Source organism: Planococcus citri, chromosome 4 (assembly GCF_950023065.1).
Source record: "Planococcus citri chromosome 4, ihPlaCitr1.1, whole genome shotgun sequence".
Lineage (NCBI taxonomy): Eukaryota > Metazoa > Arthropoda > Insecta > Hemiptera > Pseudococcidae > Planococcus > Planococcus citri.
This window is the reverse complement of record NC_088680.1, coordinates 71,025,031-71,042,494: the sequence shown is the minus strand read 5'-3', so window position 1 is coordinate 71,042,494 and position 17,464 is coordinate 71,025,031. Positions and strand designations below refer to the sequence as shown.

The window sequence follows — 17,464 nt, the reverse complement described above, 5'->3', positions numbered from 1 at the left end:
ATCCGTCGGCTTCGATGAAACAATACCATTCGCACTTACATATCTAACGTACATCAAATTTCCACTCCTATTGAAACTTTGAATTTTGATTCTGAAAAAGGTACTTTTTGAATGGTACCTCATCATAGTCGGAAGTCAAAACGGAAAAAAAACAATACTCTTTTATCTAGCGTCTAGCGCTGCTGAAAAAGAGATGAGAGAAAAGCTTAATTGCCGATCAATCAATGCTAATTCGCAGACTGGATGATCATACGTATTGATTTAGCTTGTATAGAATGATATGATAAAGTTCAAAGTCTCAAATTTCTTTTCATCGTTTCATTGTTTTACTTTTACATATATGTTAACTACCTTTTACGAATCTAATACGATTTTTTTCCTTTTAATTTTAATAGAAAACCGAACCAAAATACTGTTTCTTTACTTATTCAAAATGTTATGAGCTGAAGATAATTGATAAAACTCTTCCACGAAGTGATAAAGGAGTGATGTCAAAGCTCTGCTTCGATTACATCTGTAGTTATGACGTCACTGACTATCCCTGGAAAGTAGGACCTATTCCTCTAATGAAGTGTAGCTTATCTTTGCTTTGTGGTAGTGTGGTAGTGGTAAATTTGTGATTTGTGATAAAAAATTCGCTTTTCGTTTTCGCTTCTTCTTAGTTCTTTCACTTCTATTTTTTTGAGGTATGTCTTAAAAATAATCGATGCTTGATAATTGAAATTAAGTGACTCATTTCCGATATCGATAACCTGTTCATTTTTTTGAAGTTTCATTGTTACAGTTGAAGCTAATTTGTTGATAATTATACGTCATTTAACGTGCTGGTTGCTGCTCGAAGTTCGAAGCTCGCTGATAACGGATACGGTTGTGTGTTTTGCTCGCTGAAAGTTTCTAGTCATGAGTGTTTTTCTTAACTTCAAGTTCCAACTTATATGGTACATGTTAGTTCATTGGTAAGTTTATGAATTGGTACATATAGTTTAGATCTAGTTCGATGATAAATATTATTCTACATCTTCTTTGAATTATCTACAGATGTTTCGTTGATAAATGTATTTTAAAAATAATCATCACCGTGTTTTGGAAGTACCAGTAGTATATTCTGCCAGAGATCCATGGATTCAGTGGAGCCATCTTCTACGGTTGCACCTGTTCTTACGGTAACGGTATGATAAACTCAAATTCCTCATGTTCATGGTCGAAAGATGCAACTTTTCACTAAAGTACTAAACTTCCTATTTTCCTATATTACAGGACGATGCAGCCGTCGAAAGTACAAAATATGCCATTCTAGCTGCCTTATTTGTAACCACTTTCGTCTCGAGTTTGCTTCCTCTGCGAATAGTCTCCAGTTTTCGGAATGCTCTAGACGCAGATCGTCGTGCCAAGTACGTGTTTTGCCTACCTATTTGCATATTTCATCACGTTTAAAAATCAATTTCATTTTGTTACGTTCGTGAGAAAACATAGAAATGATTCGATAGCTCGTTACGAAACTTCGATGTTGTCTTTTTAAAACCGCGAAATGCGTTTATTTTCACAGATATGGCCGGATCGTAAGCGTTTTGAATTGTTTTGCTGGAGGTGTTTTCCTCAGTACGGCGTTTCTCGATTTATTTCCTCAAGTTATCCAGTTGATGAAAAAGGCACGAATTATGACATACTGTTTACGTTGACGAAGACAATACTATCTTGATAATGTTGTGTAATACGACTTATTGTTTTTATTTTTATAGGCTGTGCCTCAGACTACGTTTCCTCTCGCTGAATTCATTATCGCATTTGGATTCTTATCTATTCTAACTGCCGAGCAAATTGTGATCGATTGTAATGAAAAAACTACAGATTGCAGGACACCGATAGAACGATTACAAGCTAGAAATATTCAGCTAGAAAAAGAAACTTTGACTGTCGTCAATCAGGTAAACTTGATGTTTGTTACTGAAAATTCGAAGAAATCATCCATCGATTTTCGAGCTTCGAAAATCTGATTTCATTTTTTTCATTACGACCGATGTGTTTTAATTTCAGGAAGAAAATATGCAAAATCAATTGACGCAAGTTTTGCAAAAAGAAGAGAATAGAAAATTACAGACGAAATTTCACGCTTTATTTTTACTGACAGCCTTATGTATACACTCTTTTTTCGAAGGACTGGCCGTAGGATTACAAGAAAATCCCGAAATCTTGATTCAAATATCTATCGCTATTTTAATTCACAAGGTGACTAGTAATTATAACATGTACGAGTGTAGATATGGTAATCGTTATCTGGAAACGTATTTATCGGCCGGATAAACCATTTGTTATATTATTACCGACGTTATTTTCGATTATTGTTTCATTATCAATTGTATCCCACGTCGATACGGCTTCTTGATATGACACTAGTCTACGCAGTATTTAATGGGTACTCCTAACTCCCAGAGCTCTTTATTTCCGCTGTATTTCCTTTGTTTGAACTGTTTATGTGGGAGATTTTCTGAATTATTGACGTCATAAATATATTCTCATCGATGTTCCGCGCTACAGAATGCTTGAAAAATTGCCATTAATGCTTACTAAATTTTTTGAAAAGGTATAGAGTTACTAAATACAAAATTCTGGGGATCGATTCAAAATTGTTACAGTCAATCTACGTTCTATTTCTTTCTTATTATCCTTCTAAAAAAAATAATCCCATTAATCATATTATTGTTTCATGATTTCAGATTCCCGTCGCATTTAGCATTGGACTGAACGTAGTTCAATGCGAATTAAAACCATCGGCTGTGATCCAGTTAGATTTATGGTTTAGTTTAATGACCCCAGTTGGTACAGCGATCGGAATATTTTTGAAGAAATTATCGCCATTTCAATATTTCAACCTGCTGAACGGCGTATTAACCGGCATATCAACCGGAACTTTCATTTTTATCATATTTATAGAAATATTACCGAAAGAATTGAAACGAGGTGTGTACAAGTAAACTGATTCTAAATATTCGTTCCGTCATTCGTCTAACATGTGTATTTTGTGATTCACGAGTATGTCGTATGATTCATTTTTACAGGCCAAGCGCGTTTACTGAATCTACTATTTTTACTTTTTGGATTCTCGTCAATCTGCGCATCGGTTATTTATGAAACGAGACAGTAGCCAAACACCTCGATTACATGACAAAAATTCTTCAGTTACCAAAGGAGCAATTTCTAAGTATCCGTTTTCATTTTTTTTTTTTTTATAAGGAATTTGGTCAAGTGTGTGTATATTTTTTTCTACGTCCATGTCCTAGAAAGACAATCTTTTTAGATACTGCGTATTTTTTAGAGGATTTTTTTAATTGATATCCGTTTTTTTTGTTTTTGCTTTTTAGTGTTTTGTTTGTTGTACATATTTTCTTTTTTCTTGTTTTGCTGTAAGTTAATGGGTTAGATTTACCTATCATCGTCTAATTTGAAGATTTTTCTCTCTATTGTATTAAGTACATGTGTGATGAGTGTAATTTTTTTTTCAAAAAAAAGGAACCCCGTAGTCGAATTTCTCGTGTGTGAGACTGTGAGAGCGAAAGGAGGACGGTAGTAGACCAATGTGATATTTATTATTTTGATGGGAATTTCGCGATATACATATGTACATAGTGAGGATAGAGCCCAGTTCTTACGAACAGTATTATATGATTCGGTTATTCGCATTTGTTAGACAATAATAATTTCGGAATATGCGTAAATTTACGACGTAACGTTATGTTTATAATAATGTACCAAAAAAATGTCAAAAAATAACCGTTGTAGTATTACATTTAATAATATCACATTTAAAAATATTTCGATGGTATTTGAAAGCGTTACGGATAACATTTTTTATCAAGTTTTTATTTTCATTTTATTTTATTGTGTAATGTACATTTTTTTTTTTTTTTTTTTTTTGCTTAAAATGAAATACTTAAGAATCTCATTTTGAATACTCAAAAAGTAATTTATCATTTAAACGTGAAATTGAATTACCCCATTAGTGTCAAGCCATCTTTTTGAGTTCTAATCAAGTGCCTATATTCAACACTCTAAATTGATGATAATGAGTATATAATGGACGTATAATGGACGTTTTTGTTCGTAGTGTGAGCGGAAAGGGAACAGTAAATACTGAACGATTTGTACGTTGGAACTTCATTTACTCACGCTGTTGTTAAAAATTTATTGTATAAAGAGTATTATTTGTATTAATCTATCTCGATAACAGTGTTATATCTTATGTTGAATAAACTGTGATAATTTTTCAAAATTTTATTCGTTTTTAAAAATCAATTGGTTTTAATATTTACGAACGAGATCGTTGTTGTAGATAATTAGCAATTGAAAGATGACGATATGAAATTTATGTACATATTTCTGCAATTTTTTTTTTTCAACAAACTTCACACGAGAATGATGGAGAATGAAATTTCTCAGTAGGTAATATCATCATCATCATCATCAATTAACGACATCCGGCGTCTTAGCCTTTAACATCCACAATCCAACAACCGAAATTTAAATTGAAAAAAAAAAAAATTAAACAAATCTTGTTGGAAAGATCGTAAGCAATTTCAGAATATTCTGAAGTTTGGTGGAAATATTTATTTTAAAACATGCACGAAAAAAATTATTATTAAAAAAAATAATTTGTATAGAAAATATAAATTTTTTTATTTTTTATTTTTCTTAATTAAAATTTTATTTAACTATACCTAACTTGATTTTAATAAAAATTGATTATTAATTTTATATACCTATAAAAATATTTTTCTATACTGAAAATCAACACTGGTGGGTTTTAACCTTTTTATGCATCGATATTTTGCATTAAGTAATATTTTTCTAATAACTCAATCAATTTACGTGCAACTTTGAAAAATGTTAACGAAATAAATAATTCCTAAATGAGTTGCCTGTGAAACGTCGCTACAACGGGCACGAAATAATCTTACCATTAAGTACCTCGTACGTTGAACGAAAAACATAATATGACTCATTAATTGTAAATAGTAAGTATTTTCGTTTCCCTAAATTCTTTGCGATTGTAAGTTTTTTTTCTATAGAAAAATTGTGATGTCATAGTACCTATTGTCTTTTCTACGATTCAAGCTTTTCACGAGCATCTTTATTTTTAAACATGAGAGATAACTCAACGTTGTTTTCATGTTTGTCATCTGCATTGACTTTTTTCTCCAGAATCTGATCAGTCGTTGTAGTACGCTTTGAATCTTCCATGAAATCTTCGTCGTAAATTCTCAGTCCTTTAACGTAATACACCACAACAGAATCAAAAATGGTTGCCACGAACAAGAATGCTGTTTCACATGAAAAAAAGTGGATTTAGGATCATTTTGAAAGTCAGTTTATAAATTTAAAAAAAAATGAATTATTCATACCGCCCGAAGTCACATTGAAACCAAGTCTTAATTTCTTGATGTCGTAAATCCAACAATTTCCTCTGGATCCGCAGTGGTCTCCCCAGACTATGCAAGTCCAGTCTAAACAATTGATTTGATCAGATCCATAGTAGCAACACATTCAAATTGCGGCGAATATAATAAATGATAGAATTTAGGTAAGTGAAAATGAGACTAAATCTGCTCTTTTCTTATTGAATTATTTACCCATGATCATTCCATATAGGATTGGGGCTGGCATTAACGCTAATAAATTCAACACTGTGGTGGTGAATCCAATCGCCATTGATTTATCTTTCTCATCAACGGCTCTGAAAATGCAGATCATTAGGAGATGGAAATCTACATATAGGCCTATTGCCTATCTAATCTACCGCGCCTACCTAAATTGTATCAACGTATATGCTGACCATCCTGAGGCCGATGTAAAACCTAAAATAAAAATCATTACGAAAAACAATGTAATATTCGTCGAGCAATCCACCGGACACATTCCATCTTTTACTATCGCATTCAGATCAGGAACACAGCTACAATTGTTGTATATCTAACGATAATAATTGTCGAATAAACACAAAAAATATACCCACCTATTATTTCTTAGAACAAAAATTACAATTTTCATCGTAAGTATGTACTTACCTTTGTACCATTTAGCATTGAAAATGAAGAACATCCAGCATGGCAAGACGAATAGAATAAAAGACCACGAGATGTATCACACACCGGAGCATATTGAATATCAGTTCCACAATTGAAGTTCTTATTACAGTCTTCTGTCAAATTCCAGAGGCTATAAATTGCGATATATTTTAATATTTTCAATTTCAATTAGAGTAAATATGGAAATACCTAGTATCTATCTTTCGAATATAGGTACATATGACAATTTCGTTTGCATCTCACCCTTCACGCACCTGTTATTAGTATTCCAATGCCCATGATATTTCGGTTCTTCGCAACTCAAAAATATTAATACAACGCGACTCAGGAAATCGCAAAAATCAATAACTACATTCCAAGCTGCTAGATATCTCGCTCGTGGTTTAAATTTAGTAATCACCACACTGGAAAACGCAATACCTAAAACGTTTGTCACCAGACTTGCGGAACCTGTGAAATGAAAACTCAATTAGACACGTCAGCCATTCAACATGTAGGTACCTAATTTAAATAGGTAATATTGTGCGTGTGCAAGATTTTTTTTTTGTTGTGAAAATTGTATGTACACAGATCTTACCTACCGGTTAAAAGATTAGATTGCGATGGAGTAAATCTAAACTGGGATTCCATATATTTAGGCATAAACGTCCAAAAAGCTAAAATCCCTATACAGTAATTCACCGAAGCCAAACAACAGTACACGACGATTTTATTTTTACATATCCTTTTGATGACATTTGTGAAATCTATGAGTGAAGTAGGTAAGTTAAATTAGTTGGTTTAATTAATTGGTTCGTTTTTAAGTGCATAGAGTATATAGGCAATGCTTTTTGCTTATTTTTACCTGAGAATGATACCTGATTACTTTTAGGATGAGAAGGATTACCAAGTTTTCTCAATGCAGCTCTGGGTAATGTTTTTGGAAATAAGGATAAAGCAAGCGCACACACCAAGCCGGATATGGCAATTGGATACCAACCTATATTAACAAAAAATAAGTATACTTATGGCACCATAAATGAAGTACCTATGGTTAATCTTCATTTATTGAAGAAAAAAAAATGAATAAGCCGAATAAGGCTTTTGACGTATTGCGGGTTGCATATCGGTTTTCCTGAACTTTATCATTTTGGTGGGCATTCTTATCAGTGAGTATCAAAATTTCATATTTTGAGCAATTTTCACAAGGTGTTTTTGAAATGTATAGCTTTTATTTAGTTTTTTCTTCAATTTTAAACACTGTTAATGTTAAACCCTGTAATGGAAAAAGATCCTCTCTTTGTCGAGTTTTAAAGAAGTTGACAAAACGTCTTAGAACCTCGACAGTCAACAAAGAGCGGATCTTTTTCCATCGCTCACAGGATTTAACAGAGTTTAAAATTGAAGAAAAAACTAAATAAAAGCTATATATTTCAAAAACACCTTGTGAAAATTGCTCAAAATATGAAATTTTGATACTCACTGTCACTGATAAGAATGCTCGTCAAACAACTGATAAAGTTCAGGCAAAACGATATGCAACCCGCAATACATCAAATGCCTTATTAATAATTTATCTTCATTTTTAATAAAATTTTAAAATGAATTTAGATCGATATTATTGTAATAATTTTTAAATTATTTATTCACCCAACCACCAAGCACCAATCCATCTAGGATCTTCATGAGTAATCGTTGGAGTCGAGCTAGGACTGATATAAATCTTCAACATGAACGATGCTAGTAAAAAGCCAATCGTAGGCCCTAATAATGTCATCACGTTCGAAAATGCTAAAAATAAAACAACGCCATAAAATTGGTACCTATCGTTTTATAAGTACCTAGGTAAATGTACATATGATTATGAAAATACCCACATATATCTAGGTGAAAAAAATTTAATGAAAAAGAAAACCTATCATCATCATTACCGATTAAAATTGGAAACACATTTTTGCGAACGTTATCATCCAAATAGACTGATCCACATGTCCAGAAAACCGAGGAACCTATTCCCATGAGAAGCTGAGCACAAAGAAATATGTAAAATGACATCCTATCGGGAAAACTAGCGTCGTCGCTTTGTTTGCAGTTTATATTAGTGCGTAAATAAGTAATTGCAGTTGTGTTTCCTATGCCTAATTTTGATAAACAAATAATGCAATTGAAAATACAAAGAGGTGGTCAAAAGTTACCGAAGGAAAATTTCCCTGGGTAGGTAGTTATATACATATGAAATCGCTTACCAACATTATTTTCCGAATGCAGATCCGTTACGTTAGCTAGAGCTTGGTATTCCTTCGTGTATAATTTGATATTTTCTCCTCCTCCGAAAATATGATATGGTAAGGTTTTGACAATGCAAGAAGTTGACACTGTAAGAAGTGCTAAAGCGATCCATCGAGCGCGGTGACCTTTGCTAGCGAAATAAGTTAACGCTAAATTTGCAAACAAGTTACTGACATGGCTAGCTGCTGAAATCATACCTGGAATAAAACGTCTTGATAAATACATGGTCAAACATCAGAGTCGTACAAAGGTGTATGTTCTATATTAGGTACCGATCATTCGGCTCGACATATTGAAATTTTTTTCCACAGTACTCAAGGTTCCTACATGATATGAGCTCAGCATAGCCAGCTGCATTCCAGCTAACGAATAAATTACAACGAATACTTTTTTGCTGGCTAAAAGTTGCAACCATCCGGGATAAAAGCAACCGATACCACATTTTGTTTCTGTCAGATCTAATCCAGTTTTCATCTCTAATCCTTAAATCAAAATTTAAATACTTAATTAAAAAAAAAAAAATTATTTACTAGTATAAAAATTTCAAAATAAGAATCTGCAATAATATTATAAGTACAAATATCTCAGGTACTAGAATTTTAAAGCTCTAAAGCTATAGTATTAACAAAAAAAAAAGAACACACGATGAGTAATTAAAAACTTTAATTAGGTATATTATTTTTTTAAACAAAATATTGCTCAAGTACCTACGTCACTCACCTTTTTCGTTTTTCTCTTTCGTAGTATCAGGACCGAATTCATTATCGTTTTCCATATCACCCATTATTGTTCCAAATGCAGGTTGGTATCCTTCATTCAAAGTGCATAAATATTTGCAAAAGCTCAAGTTGAATACCTGTTTGATAATTACAATTGAATCCACATTTATGCTATGCTGTATATGTACCTATCACATTTCAACAATTTAGGTAATTTCTGAACCAATGGCTAGATAAAGTTTGCAAAAGGCGGGTAACAAGGGGGTAATTTCATCTTCTGCCATGCATTAGCAACCAAGAAAACAGGATTCGTTCCCTTTTCTTCTCTTATATGTATACCATTACATTTCCTCTTCTTGACTGATGGTCATTTTACTTTAGCCTACCTACTTGTAATTTTTACTGTTTAATTTGTACTTTAATTTATCTCATGCATTAGTAAATTCATCGTGTTGTTTTAAACTGTTATTTCCCGTCGTTAAATTGGTATACATGAAATGTATACCCAAGTTTTGAATCAAACGCGGGTATTTTTCGGTTATAAAGACTTTATATTGTCAATTAATTAAATCTCATCGTTTCGTACAAACAATTTACTCGCTTCGTATTCTTTTTTTTTTTTTTTTTTTTTTTTAAATAATTACATAGGTTTGTACCCATGTTAATGCAGATGTAAAATAAACATTATTACTTTTCAATATTCAATTAAGTATGTGTTGATGAATTGCAAGAAGAAATGCCTTAAAACCGTAGTATAGGCAAGACATTCGTCATATTTTTCGTACATTGTCAATAATTGCGAAGGTATCGCCTTCTTCATTCAGCATTTCAATAATACATACGCAGAGTTTGGTAAAAAAAATTTATGATCTATAATTTTTTTCTTAAAATTAAAAAAAGCGAACGATTCAATAAATATCTGACAGCTAAAAATATTATAAACTAGCTCATACAATGAATTTGGAACTCGATAGAGAATTTTCATGCTCTTGAAAATCAAATTGCTTAAAGGTATATTTTACAGATGAGATCTTTATAACACATTAGATAAGTACCTATTGAAAGTTGAATAAATGAAATCTGCAGTTTCTTTCAAGGAACTTCTCACAATGAGGATGCTAAGAATAAAATTGTTGAGAATATCGCAGATTAATTTTAAAAATACAAAGTTTTCTACAAATTTTTTTTTTTGAATTTTTTGAAATTCTGAAACCTGAACAACTAACGATGATAATGAATGAAATGAAAGAGCTAATCACATCAGCTTATCTGTAAGGCGATGAGAAATTAACAATGGTGGTTTCAATCTTTCATGTAGGTATTAACATTATCATTTCATGGTTGAATAATATTTTTTTAATTGCTCAATCAATTTATGTGCAACACTGAAAAATTTTAACGAAACGAATTATTCGGTCGTCGAAGCTTTGCTGAAGCGTGGTTATATTATAAACACCTTAATGAAGCGTTTATGACGTAGTTTTACCTATTTTCATTATAGGTTTGGTAGAATAAAGTTCAGAAGTTACACGAAGAGCCGTTATAAAAATTATACTCAGAGGTACCTATAGGTAAATACATTACCTGTATGACTAATCAGGTATTTCCCCAAATCCTAATTGTTTTTTTAACATGGTGATATTATTATTATTACCTATTATTTCTACGAGTCAAGCTTTTTTAAAGCATCATCATTTGTAAACATAAGAGATAACTCGACATTATTTTCAAGTTTGTCGTTTTTTTTGATTTTTTTCTCCAGAATCTGATCGGTCGTTGCGGTATTTTTTGAATCTTCCTCGAAATCTTCGTCGTAAATTCTTAATCCTTTAACGTAATACCACACAAAACAATCCAGAATGGTTCCCACAAACATGAATCCTATTTTTAAAATGAAAAAAAAACCGAATTAATGTCTCGAAGGTGAGCTTATTAATAAAAAAAAAAAAGTTTAGAACATGAATATTATTCACACCTGCAGAAGTCAAATTGAAACCAAGTCGTAACTTCGTGCTGTCGTAAATCCAGCAATTTCCTCTGGATCCGCAGTGGTCTCCCCAGACTATGCAAGTCCAATCTAAACAATAAATTTATAAATTATGATCTGCACACATTCGAGTGAATGCATAGAATGACAAAATTTATAAAAATTTAATTTAAAATGAGGTTGATCTGCTCTCAAATGAGATAAAAATTCATTTATAATTACTGTAGATCTGCTTATTAATAATGAGTAATTATTTACCCATGATCATCCCATATAGAATTGGTGCTGGCATAAATGCGAATAAATTTAACAATGTGCTAGTGAATCCAAGTGCCATTGATTTATCTTTCTCGTCAACAGATCTGAAATTTAATAGTCGATTAGTGTTTTATTCCTATATTATGGCCATATTGTCATGTGTATGTGGATAGGATAAGTATATCTAATGTACACATTAGTAACTATAAAGCACCTACAAAGCCACACTATCACCTACCTAAACTGTATCAACGTATTAGCCGACCTTCCTGTGGCCGATGTTAAACCTAAAATTAACATCATTACAAAAAGCAATGCAATCCTCGTGGAACAATCCACCGGACACATTCCATCTTTTACTATCGCATTCGGATCAGGAACACAATTACAATCATTGTATATCTGATAAAAATAATTAGGTAGTGTCAATTTATAATAATAATAATAATAATTAAAAAAAAATAAAATAAAATAAAAAACATTTCCCATGAAAAAATTAAAATTGCCATCGTATACCTACTTTTGTACCATTCAGCATTGAAGATGAGGAACATCCAGCATGGCACGACGAATAGAATACGAGATCACGAGATGTATCACATACTGGAGCATATTGAATATCACTTCCACAATTGAACTTCTCATTACAATTTTCTGTCAAGTTCCAGCTGTAAATTGAGTAGATTTTTTTTCTATTTTTATAATTAGAATAATAAGGTATAACAATAAAAAAAAAAGTACACATCTTATCAAATTCATTTCTCATATGGACCATAAATTCTATTCGCACCTGTTATTAGTATTCCAATGCCCGTGATATTTCGGTTCTTCGCAACTCAAAAATATTAATGCGATACGACCTAAGACATCGAGAAATTCAACAACTACATTCCAACCTGCTAGAATTCTCGCCGATGGTTTAAATTTAGTAATTATCAAACCGGCGGTCACAATACCCACAGCGTTTGTCAAAATACTTACTGAACCTGTAAAAAAAAATCAAATTATAGGTAATTAACGTTAAATTGTAAACAGGATTGGTAAAAAAAATTAAAATAACCAACAAAATTAATTTTTTAATTTTTTTTAATGAAATATACACCTAATAATAAGGTTACCTACCTGTTAAAAGACTAGATTGTGATGCAGTAAATCTGAACTGGGATTCCATATATTTAGGCATAAATGTCCAAAAAGCTAAAGTCCCTAAAAAGAAACTCACTGAGCTGAAGGAATTGAACATGACGATTTTATTTTTGCAAATCCTTTTCATGACATTTTTGAAATCTAAAAAGTGAAGTAAATAGTTTGATTAATTGAAATGTTATTTTGGTGCATTAGTCAAGTTCATTTGAACGAATTAGCAAATGTTTTATCCTCATTTCATTACCTGAAAATGATATCTGATCACTTTTAGGATTAGAAGGGCTCCCAAGTTTTCTCAATGCAGCCCTTGGTAATGTTTTTGGAAATAAGGATAAGGCAGATGCGCATACTAAACCAAATATTCCAATTGGATACCAACCTGTAACAAAGATCAAACGAAACCGTAATTTTTGCACCTAATTTTTTTAGTTTTAATTCGGTATTAATTTATCCTCCAAAAAAACTCTTCAAAAAAGAATTACACCCCGCCCTCTCCACGATTCCTAATGAACCTACTCCATGAACAAAAATTAAAAATTTCAGTAAGAAAATGTTATGATATCATGGTGGAATCCGCCCCTAAGAAAAACAACCTACCACTTCACCATTTATTGTATAAGACAATCTATGAAACAGCTAATGAGCCAAAAATTTGGGGGCTGACAAATCTTCGACACTCCAGAGTCAAGTTAGATTACTAAACTTATTTGAGGGATCTGTCCGCCCAAATTTTTGGCTCATTAGCTGTTTCATAGATTGTCTTATACAATAAATGGTGAAGTGGTAGGTTGTTTTTCTTAGGGGCGGATTCCACCATGATATCATAACATTTTCTTACTGAAATTTTTAATTTTTGTTCATGGAGTAGGTTCATTAGGAATCGTGGAGAGGGCGGGGTGTAATTCTTTTTTGAAGAGTTTTTTTGGAGGATATCAGTACTTTTTTTTCTATATTATTGTGATGAAGTGTTCAATCTAATAAATGAAAATAGCATTGGTGGCAGGAGCATGCAGAGAGTGGACAGATTACTGGACATTTGTCATTAAACTGACTGGAATAAAAACAGTGGGTTTTCAAGGGTGATGGGGGAAGGGGTTGCCCAAAAATTCGCCGATCAGTAAAAAAAGACTTTCAATTTTGTCAAATAAAATGACAAATAGCGAATATAAATTTCTAAAATGAAATGAGAGATGAAATGACAAGTTTACCAATAATTGATAAAAATACCTATTAAAAAATTATTATTTTCCTTTTTGAATTTTTTGAAGTTTCAAAATGGAATTTTTTAGTTTAGGAAAAGGATAGAAAAAATAACTGAGTGAAGCGAGTGAAAAAACGTTCAAAAATTCAAGAGGTGAAAAACAATGTGTTTTTCAGGTTCCATTTTTTGGCTTCAAAATTTTGGAATTTAAATGTCAACTTTTTAAAAATTTAAATTTTGAAAATGAGAACCAAACAAACCTGAACAAAGTAAAGCAAAACGTCATTTCAAGAAGTAAAAAAAAACATGTTTTTTCAGGTGAAAAAATGTATCTTGTTTGTTTTAAATAAATTTGCATAATGAAATTTTTTCCATGTTTACTTTTTTAAAAAAAACAAGGGCAAAAGAAAATTTGTACTTTAGGAAGTGAAAAACGTTTTTTTACAATGTATTTTTAAAAATTGAACATGTTAAATAAAAATCATATTGAAAAAATCAGCTTACAAAATTAAAAATTGAAAAAAAATTTTTGATTCTGATGGGGTTCGAACGGGAGTCTACTGCGTGGCGAGCGGAAGCTTAAATCATTCAGCTGCTAGGCTGCTCAACGTTTTAGCGCATTTCAACTGCATACAACGCCGCCAACACCTGTTGTGCTTTAAATTTAACGGACATTTTGATATTGAACGTGTATGTGCAATAATAATAATTATTGCACATAAATTAAAGCTCACATTAATTTGAAAATATTAAAAGGCACTTCTACGATGTTCAAAGTATATTTGAACAAAATTTCAACGTAATTCGTGCCGTATTCGAAGCTGTAGCTTTGTCTAAAGAATCAATAATGGCGAAAATTAGTATTACAAATTAACTGTTTCTTTAGACAAAGCTACAGCCTCGAATAGGGCACAAATCACGCTGAAATTTTGTTCAAATGTACTTTGAACATCGTAGATGTGCCTTTTGATGTACGTACATCTATCCCAGCTTTGGTTTGATTGTACTTTGGATAAATATACTGCTCGTTTTTTCAACATTTGTCATTTTTCAGCATCTTTAGACTCCACTCAAGCTTGATGTAATTGGGCTACAAAGCTCAATTTTTGCATGAACATCAAGTTTGTGGTGGAGAAGTGCCTTTTGATATTTTGGGTTAATTTTGAGAATTTTTGGGGCCCAAAAAGGGGGGGTGCAGGGTCAATTTTGAAAAAATTTACAATTTTTTTACCTTAGTCAGTAATGGTTGACAAATCAAAGCTATATTCCAAATTTCATCAAAATTGGTTCGGCCAATCCTTCAAACTTTGAGTAAGTGTTGAAGAACAATTTCGCCAAAATGACAAAAAAATGGCTAATTGAAACTTCGCGAATTTTTATCGTACAAAAATTATTCGTATATATTCTGAAAGGTATTTGAAAAATAAGAATAAAATTATCTATGCGTTTTTTGAATAAACGCATAGTTTTTGAGAAAATTGCGTTTGAAACTCGGGGAAATTGCATTACGAAATAGTTACAGAATATAACTCCGTCTGGCGTTGCGCCACCTACGGTTGAACGCGTTCATTACGCGCTTGAAACCGTGGGAGGGCGGGGTGGCAACGCTACCGCGTCGCCTGATAATTACCCATCCACCAAGCACCAATCCATCTAGGATCGCGATGAGTGATCGTTGGAGTCAAGCTAGGGTTGACATAAATCTTCAACGTGAAAGATGAAATTACAAAACCAATCGTAGGTCCTAATAATGTTATTGCTTGTGCAAATGCTACAAATAAAATAACGTCATTATTAGTTTCAGGAAAGGTACCTAGTTGACAGAATTAGGTAATGTCACACTCTAAGAAAATCTCATCCAGCTATATGATCCTTACCTAGTAGAACTGGAACCACATTTTTACGAACGTTATCATCCAAATAAACACTTCCCAATGTCCAGTACATCGACGAACCTATTCCCACGATAAGCTGGGCGCAAAGAAACGTATAAAATGACATCCTGTCTGGAAAACTCGCGTCTTCGTTTTGTTTGCAGTTGACATTGGTGTGTAAATAAGTAATTCCAGTTGTGTTTCCTAAGCATATTTTTTCAATGAATCAATGCACGTTGAAACAAGGATTAAAGGTCGTGTTAAACACGACTGGAAAATTTTCCCGAGTGAAAATCGCTTACCAATATCATTTTCCAAATACGGATGGGTCACGTTAGCTAAAGCTTCGTACTCCTTAGTATATAGCTTGATATTTTCTCCTCCTCCGAAAATAAGATAAGGAACGGTTCTGATAAAACAAGAAGTAGAAATTGCCAACATTGCAAAAGCAACCCATCGAGTGCGATGACCTTTGCCCGCGATATAAGTCAACGCCAAATTTGCAATTACGTTACTGACGTGACTAGCTGCAGAAATCATTCCTGTAATGTGAAATTAAAACAAATGTCAAATTCCCAATCGGCAGTATCAATCTTTACGAATTATAAATGTTCTTTACCGATCATTCTGCTTGACATATTGAAATTTTTCTCCACAGTACTCGAGGTTCCAACATGATACGAGCTCATCATGACTTGTTGCATGCCAGCTAAAGAATAAATTATAACGAATACTTTCTTGCTGGCTAAAAATTGCAACCATCCGGGATAAAAGCAACCGATACCGCATTTTGTTTCTGTCAGGTCTAGTTCAGTTTTTAGCTCTGCAAAGTAGATACAAAACTGAATTAAATTCCATACATATATCAGAATAATCAAGCTCCCGTCTTCATTCTCAAATTAAAATTGAATCATATAAATTTATTTACGTACCTATGTATTGTATTAAAATAAAAATTACTGCGAACAACATTTTTTTTTTAAATTTTGAATAATCATTTATACTTGATATTATTCTAAGTATGAATAAAAATTTTAAAAAAAAAAAAAAAAAAAAAAAGGTGACGATTTTATTAGGTTTTTAAATTGTAAGTAAACTAATACCTAAATAAATTATTTTCAATACATAATTTTATATATCTAATCGCATTAGTGATACATTCAAATTGTTTATACGTCACTCACCTTTTTCGTAATTATTTCCTTTTTCCTCTTTTGTAGTTTCAGGATCAGATTTATAATCGCTCTCCATACCTATTAATTATTTTATTTTAAAAAAAAAATTAACTACACGCTAATTACTGAATTTTATTTGTTTGGGAAACACGTTAAGGCCACTTCTCTAACACCTAAATTCGTGTTTCTGTTGACTAAATAATTTTTATAATGAACGGAACCAGTTGCACTAACCGCCATCTGTTGCCTTGGCAGCAAACACTATTTTTTCATTTCGGCTATTTTACTAGAAATAAGTAAATTGTTGAGAATTTATTCGATTGCGTATTCTGGTGCAAAATTCATACAGCAGCGTAAAGTTCATTAGCGATATGTTTATAACTATTATAAATAATATTTCACTTGACTCGATTTTTTTATCTGCCACCAGATAATTGTTAACTTTTACCTGTAAGCTATCTTCGCATCTTTATGAATTGCTACATAACCTAGGTTTGTCTATTGTAAGTAACGTATCTACCATCACACAAATGTGAATTAAAAATCTGATAAAGATGAAAGGAAAAATATACAATTTATTTTTTTTCTAAATACATATTACGAGTGTTGATGTAAACTAATTATTAGGTATTACTTACTTACTTTTTAATTGAGTATTCAAAAAGTCGGTAGATAATAACAAATAAAAGTTCAGATATAACAAAGTAAGTATTCGTAAGTTTTTATCATAATTAATTCATAATTAGGTATTCATTC

The 17,464-nt window shown here is 32.0% G+C and overlaps 3 protein-coding genes across 6 annotated transcripts; 1 reads left to right on the top strand and 2 right to left on the bottom strand.

Annotated features, from left to right (window-relative positions):
* The first annotated feature begins 560 nt into the window (after positions 1–560).
* LOC135845617 (zinc transporter ZIP1-like) lies at positions 561–4,267 on the top strand. 4 transcript variants are annotated; one of them, XM_065364304.1, is made up of 9 exons: positions 561–686; positions 771–956; positions 1,039–1,169; positions 1,258–1,391; positions 1,547–1,649; positions 1,740–1,925; positions 2,035–2,226; positions 2,715–2,958; positions 3,057–4,267. In XM_065364304.1, the coding sequence occupies exons 3-9, from the start codon at positions 1,119–1,121 to the stop codon at positions 3,140–3,142; spliced, it is 996 nt and encodes a 331-aa protein (XP_065220376.1). In that variant the 5' UTR covers positions 561–686; positions 771–956; positions 1,039–1,118; the 3' UTR covers positions 3,143–4,267. The 4 variants fall into 4 exon arrangements, with proteins under 4 accessions (XP_065220376.1, XP_065220377.1, XP_065220378.1 ...); XM_065364305.1 differs by having other exon boundaries at positions 562–686; positions 785–956; XM_065364306.1 differs by lacking the exon at positions 561–686 and having other exon boundaries at positions 693–956; positions 1,039–1,163.
* Positions 3,600–9,760, bottom strand: LOC135845614 (solute carrier organic anion transporter family member 74D-like). The gene is made up of 13 exons (XM_065364300.1): positions 9,069–9,760; positions 8,621–8,830; positions 8,306–8,545; positions 7,991–8,197; positions 7,710–7,850; positions 6,925–7,059; positions 6,662–6,826; positions 6,335–6,530; positions 6,060–6,210; positions 5,801–5,964; positions 5,625–5,728; positions 5,397–5,498; positions 3,600–5,315 (listed from the first exon to the last, which is right to left on the bottom strand). Exons 1-13 carry the CDS (start codon positions 9,130–9,132, stop codon positions 5,098–5,100), a joined length of 2,097 nt encoding a protein of 698 aa, XP_065220372.1. The 5' UTR covers positions 9,133–9,760; the 3' UTR covers positions 3,600–5,097.
* A 155-nt stretch (positions 9,761–9,915) lies between these two features.
* Positions 9,916–16,993, bottom strand: LOC135845616 (solute carrier organic anion transporter family member 74D-like). The gene is made up of 13 exons (XM_065364302.1): positions 16,718–16,993; positions 16,153–16,356; positions 15,836–16,075; positions 15,537–15,737; positions 15,290–15,430; positions 12,703–12,837; positions 12,435–12,599; positions 12,103–12,298; positions 11,833–11,980; positions 11,551–11,714; positions 11,313–11,416; positions 11,043–11,144; positions 9,916–10,948 (listed from the first exon to the last, which is right to left on the bottom strand). The coding sequence occupies exons 1-13, from the start codon at positions 16,782–16,784 to the stop codon at positions 10,731–10,733; spliced, it is 2,085 nt and encodes a 694-aa protein (XP_065220374.1). The 5' UTR covers positions 16,785–16,993; the 3' UTR covers positions 9,916–10,730.
* Between the last annotated feature and the right edge of the window lie 471 nt (positions 16,994–17,464).

What these genes read in the sequence shown, in the direction of transcription:
- LOC135845617 (XM_065364304.1), top strand. Translation starts at nt 1,119, where the DNA reads ATGGATTCAGTGGAGCCATCTTCTACGGTTGCACCTGTTCTTACGGTA. An exon ending in GACGCAGATCGTCGTGCCAA is followed by an intron (nt 1,392 to 1,546) that starts GTACGTGTTTTG and finishes TTATTTTCACAG; the next exon opens with ATATGGCCGGATCGTAAGCG. An exon ending in ACCGAAAGAATTGAAACGAG is followed by an intron (nt 2,959 to 3,056) that starts GTGTGTACAAGT and finishes TCATTTTTACAG; the next exon opens with GCCAAGCGCGTTTACTGAAT.
- LOC135845614 (XM_065364300.1), bottom strand. Translation starts at nt 9,132, where the DNA reads ATGGGTGATATGGAAAACGATAATGAATTCGGTCCTGATACTACGAAA. An exon ending in GAAAGAGAAAAACGAAAAAG is followed by an intron (nt 8,831 to 9,068) that starts GTGAGTGACGTA and finishes TTTTGATTTAAG; the next exon opens with GATTAGAGATGAAAACTGGA. An exon ending in TATACGTTGATACAATTTAG is followed by an intron (nt 5,729 to 5,800) that starts GTAGGCGCGGTA and finishes CTGCATTTTCAG; the next exon opens with AGCCGTTGATGAGAAAGATA.
- LOC135845616 (XM_065364302.1), bottom strand. Translation starts at nt 16,784, where the DNA reads ATGGAGAGCGATTATAAATCTGATCCTGAAACTACAAAAGAGGAAAAA. An exon ending in GTATTTGGAAAATGATATTG is followed by an intron (nt 15,738 to 15,835) that starts GTAAGCGATTTT and finishes AAATATGCTTAG; the next exon opens with GAAACACAACTGGAATTACT. An exon ending in ACAATCTAGTCTTTTAACAG is followed by an intron (nt 12,299 to 12,434) that starts GTAGGTAACCTT and finishes TTTTTTTTACAG; the next exon opens with GTTCAGTAAGTATTTTGACA.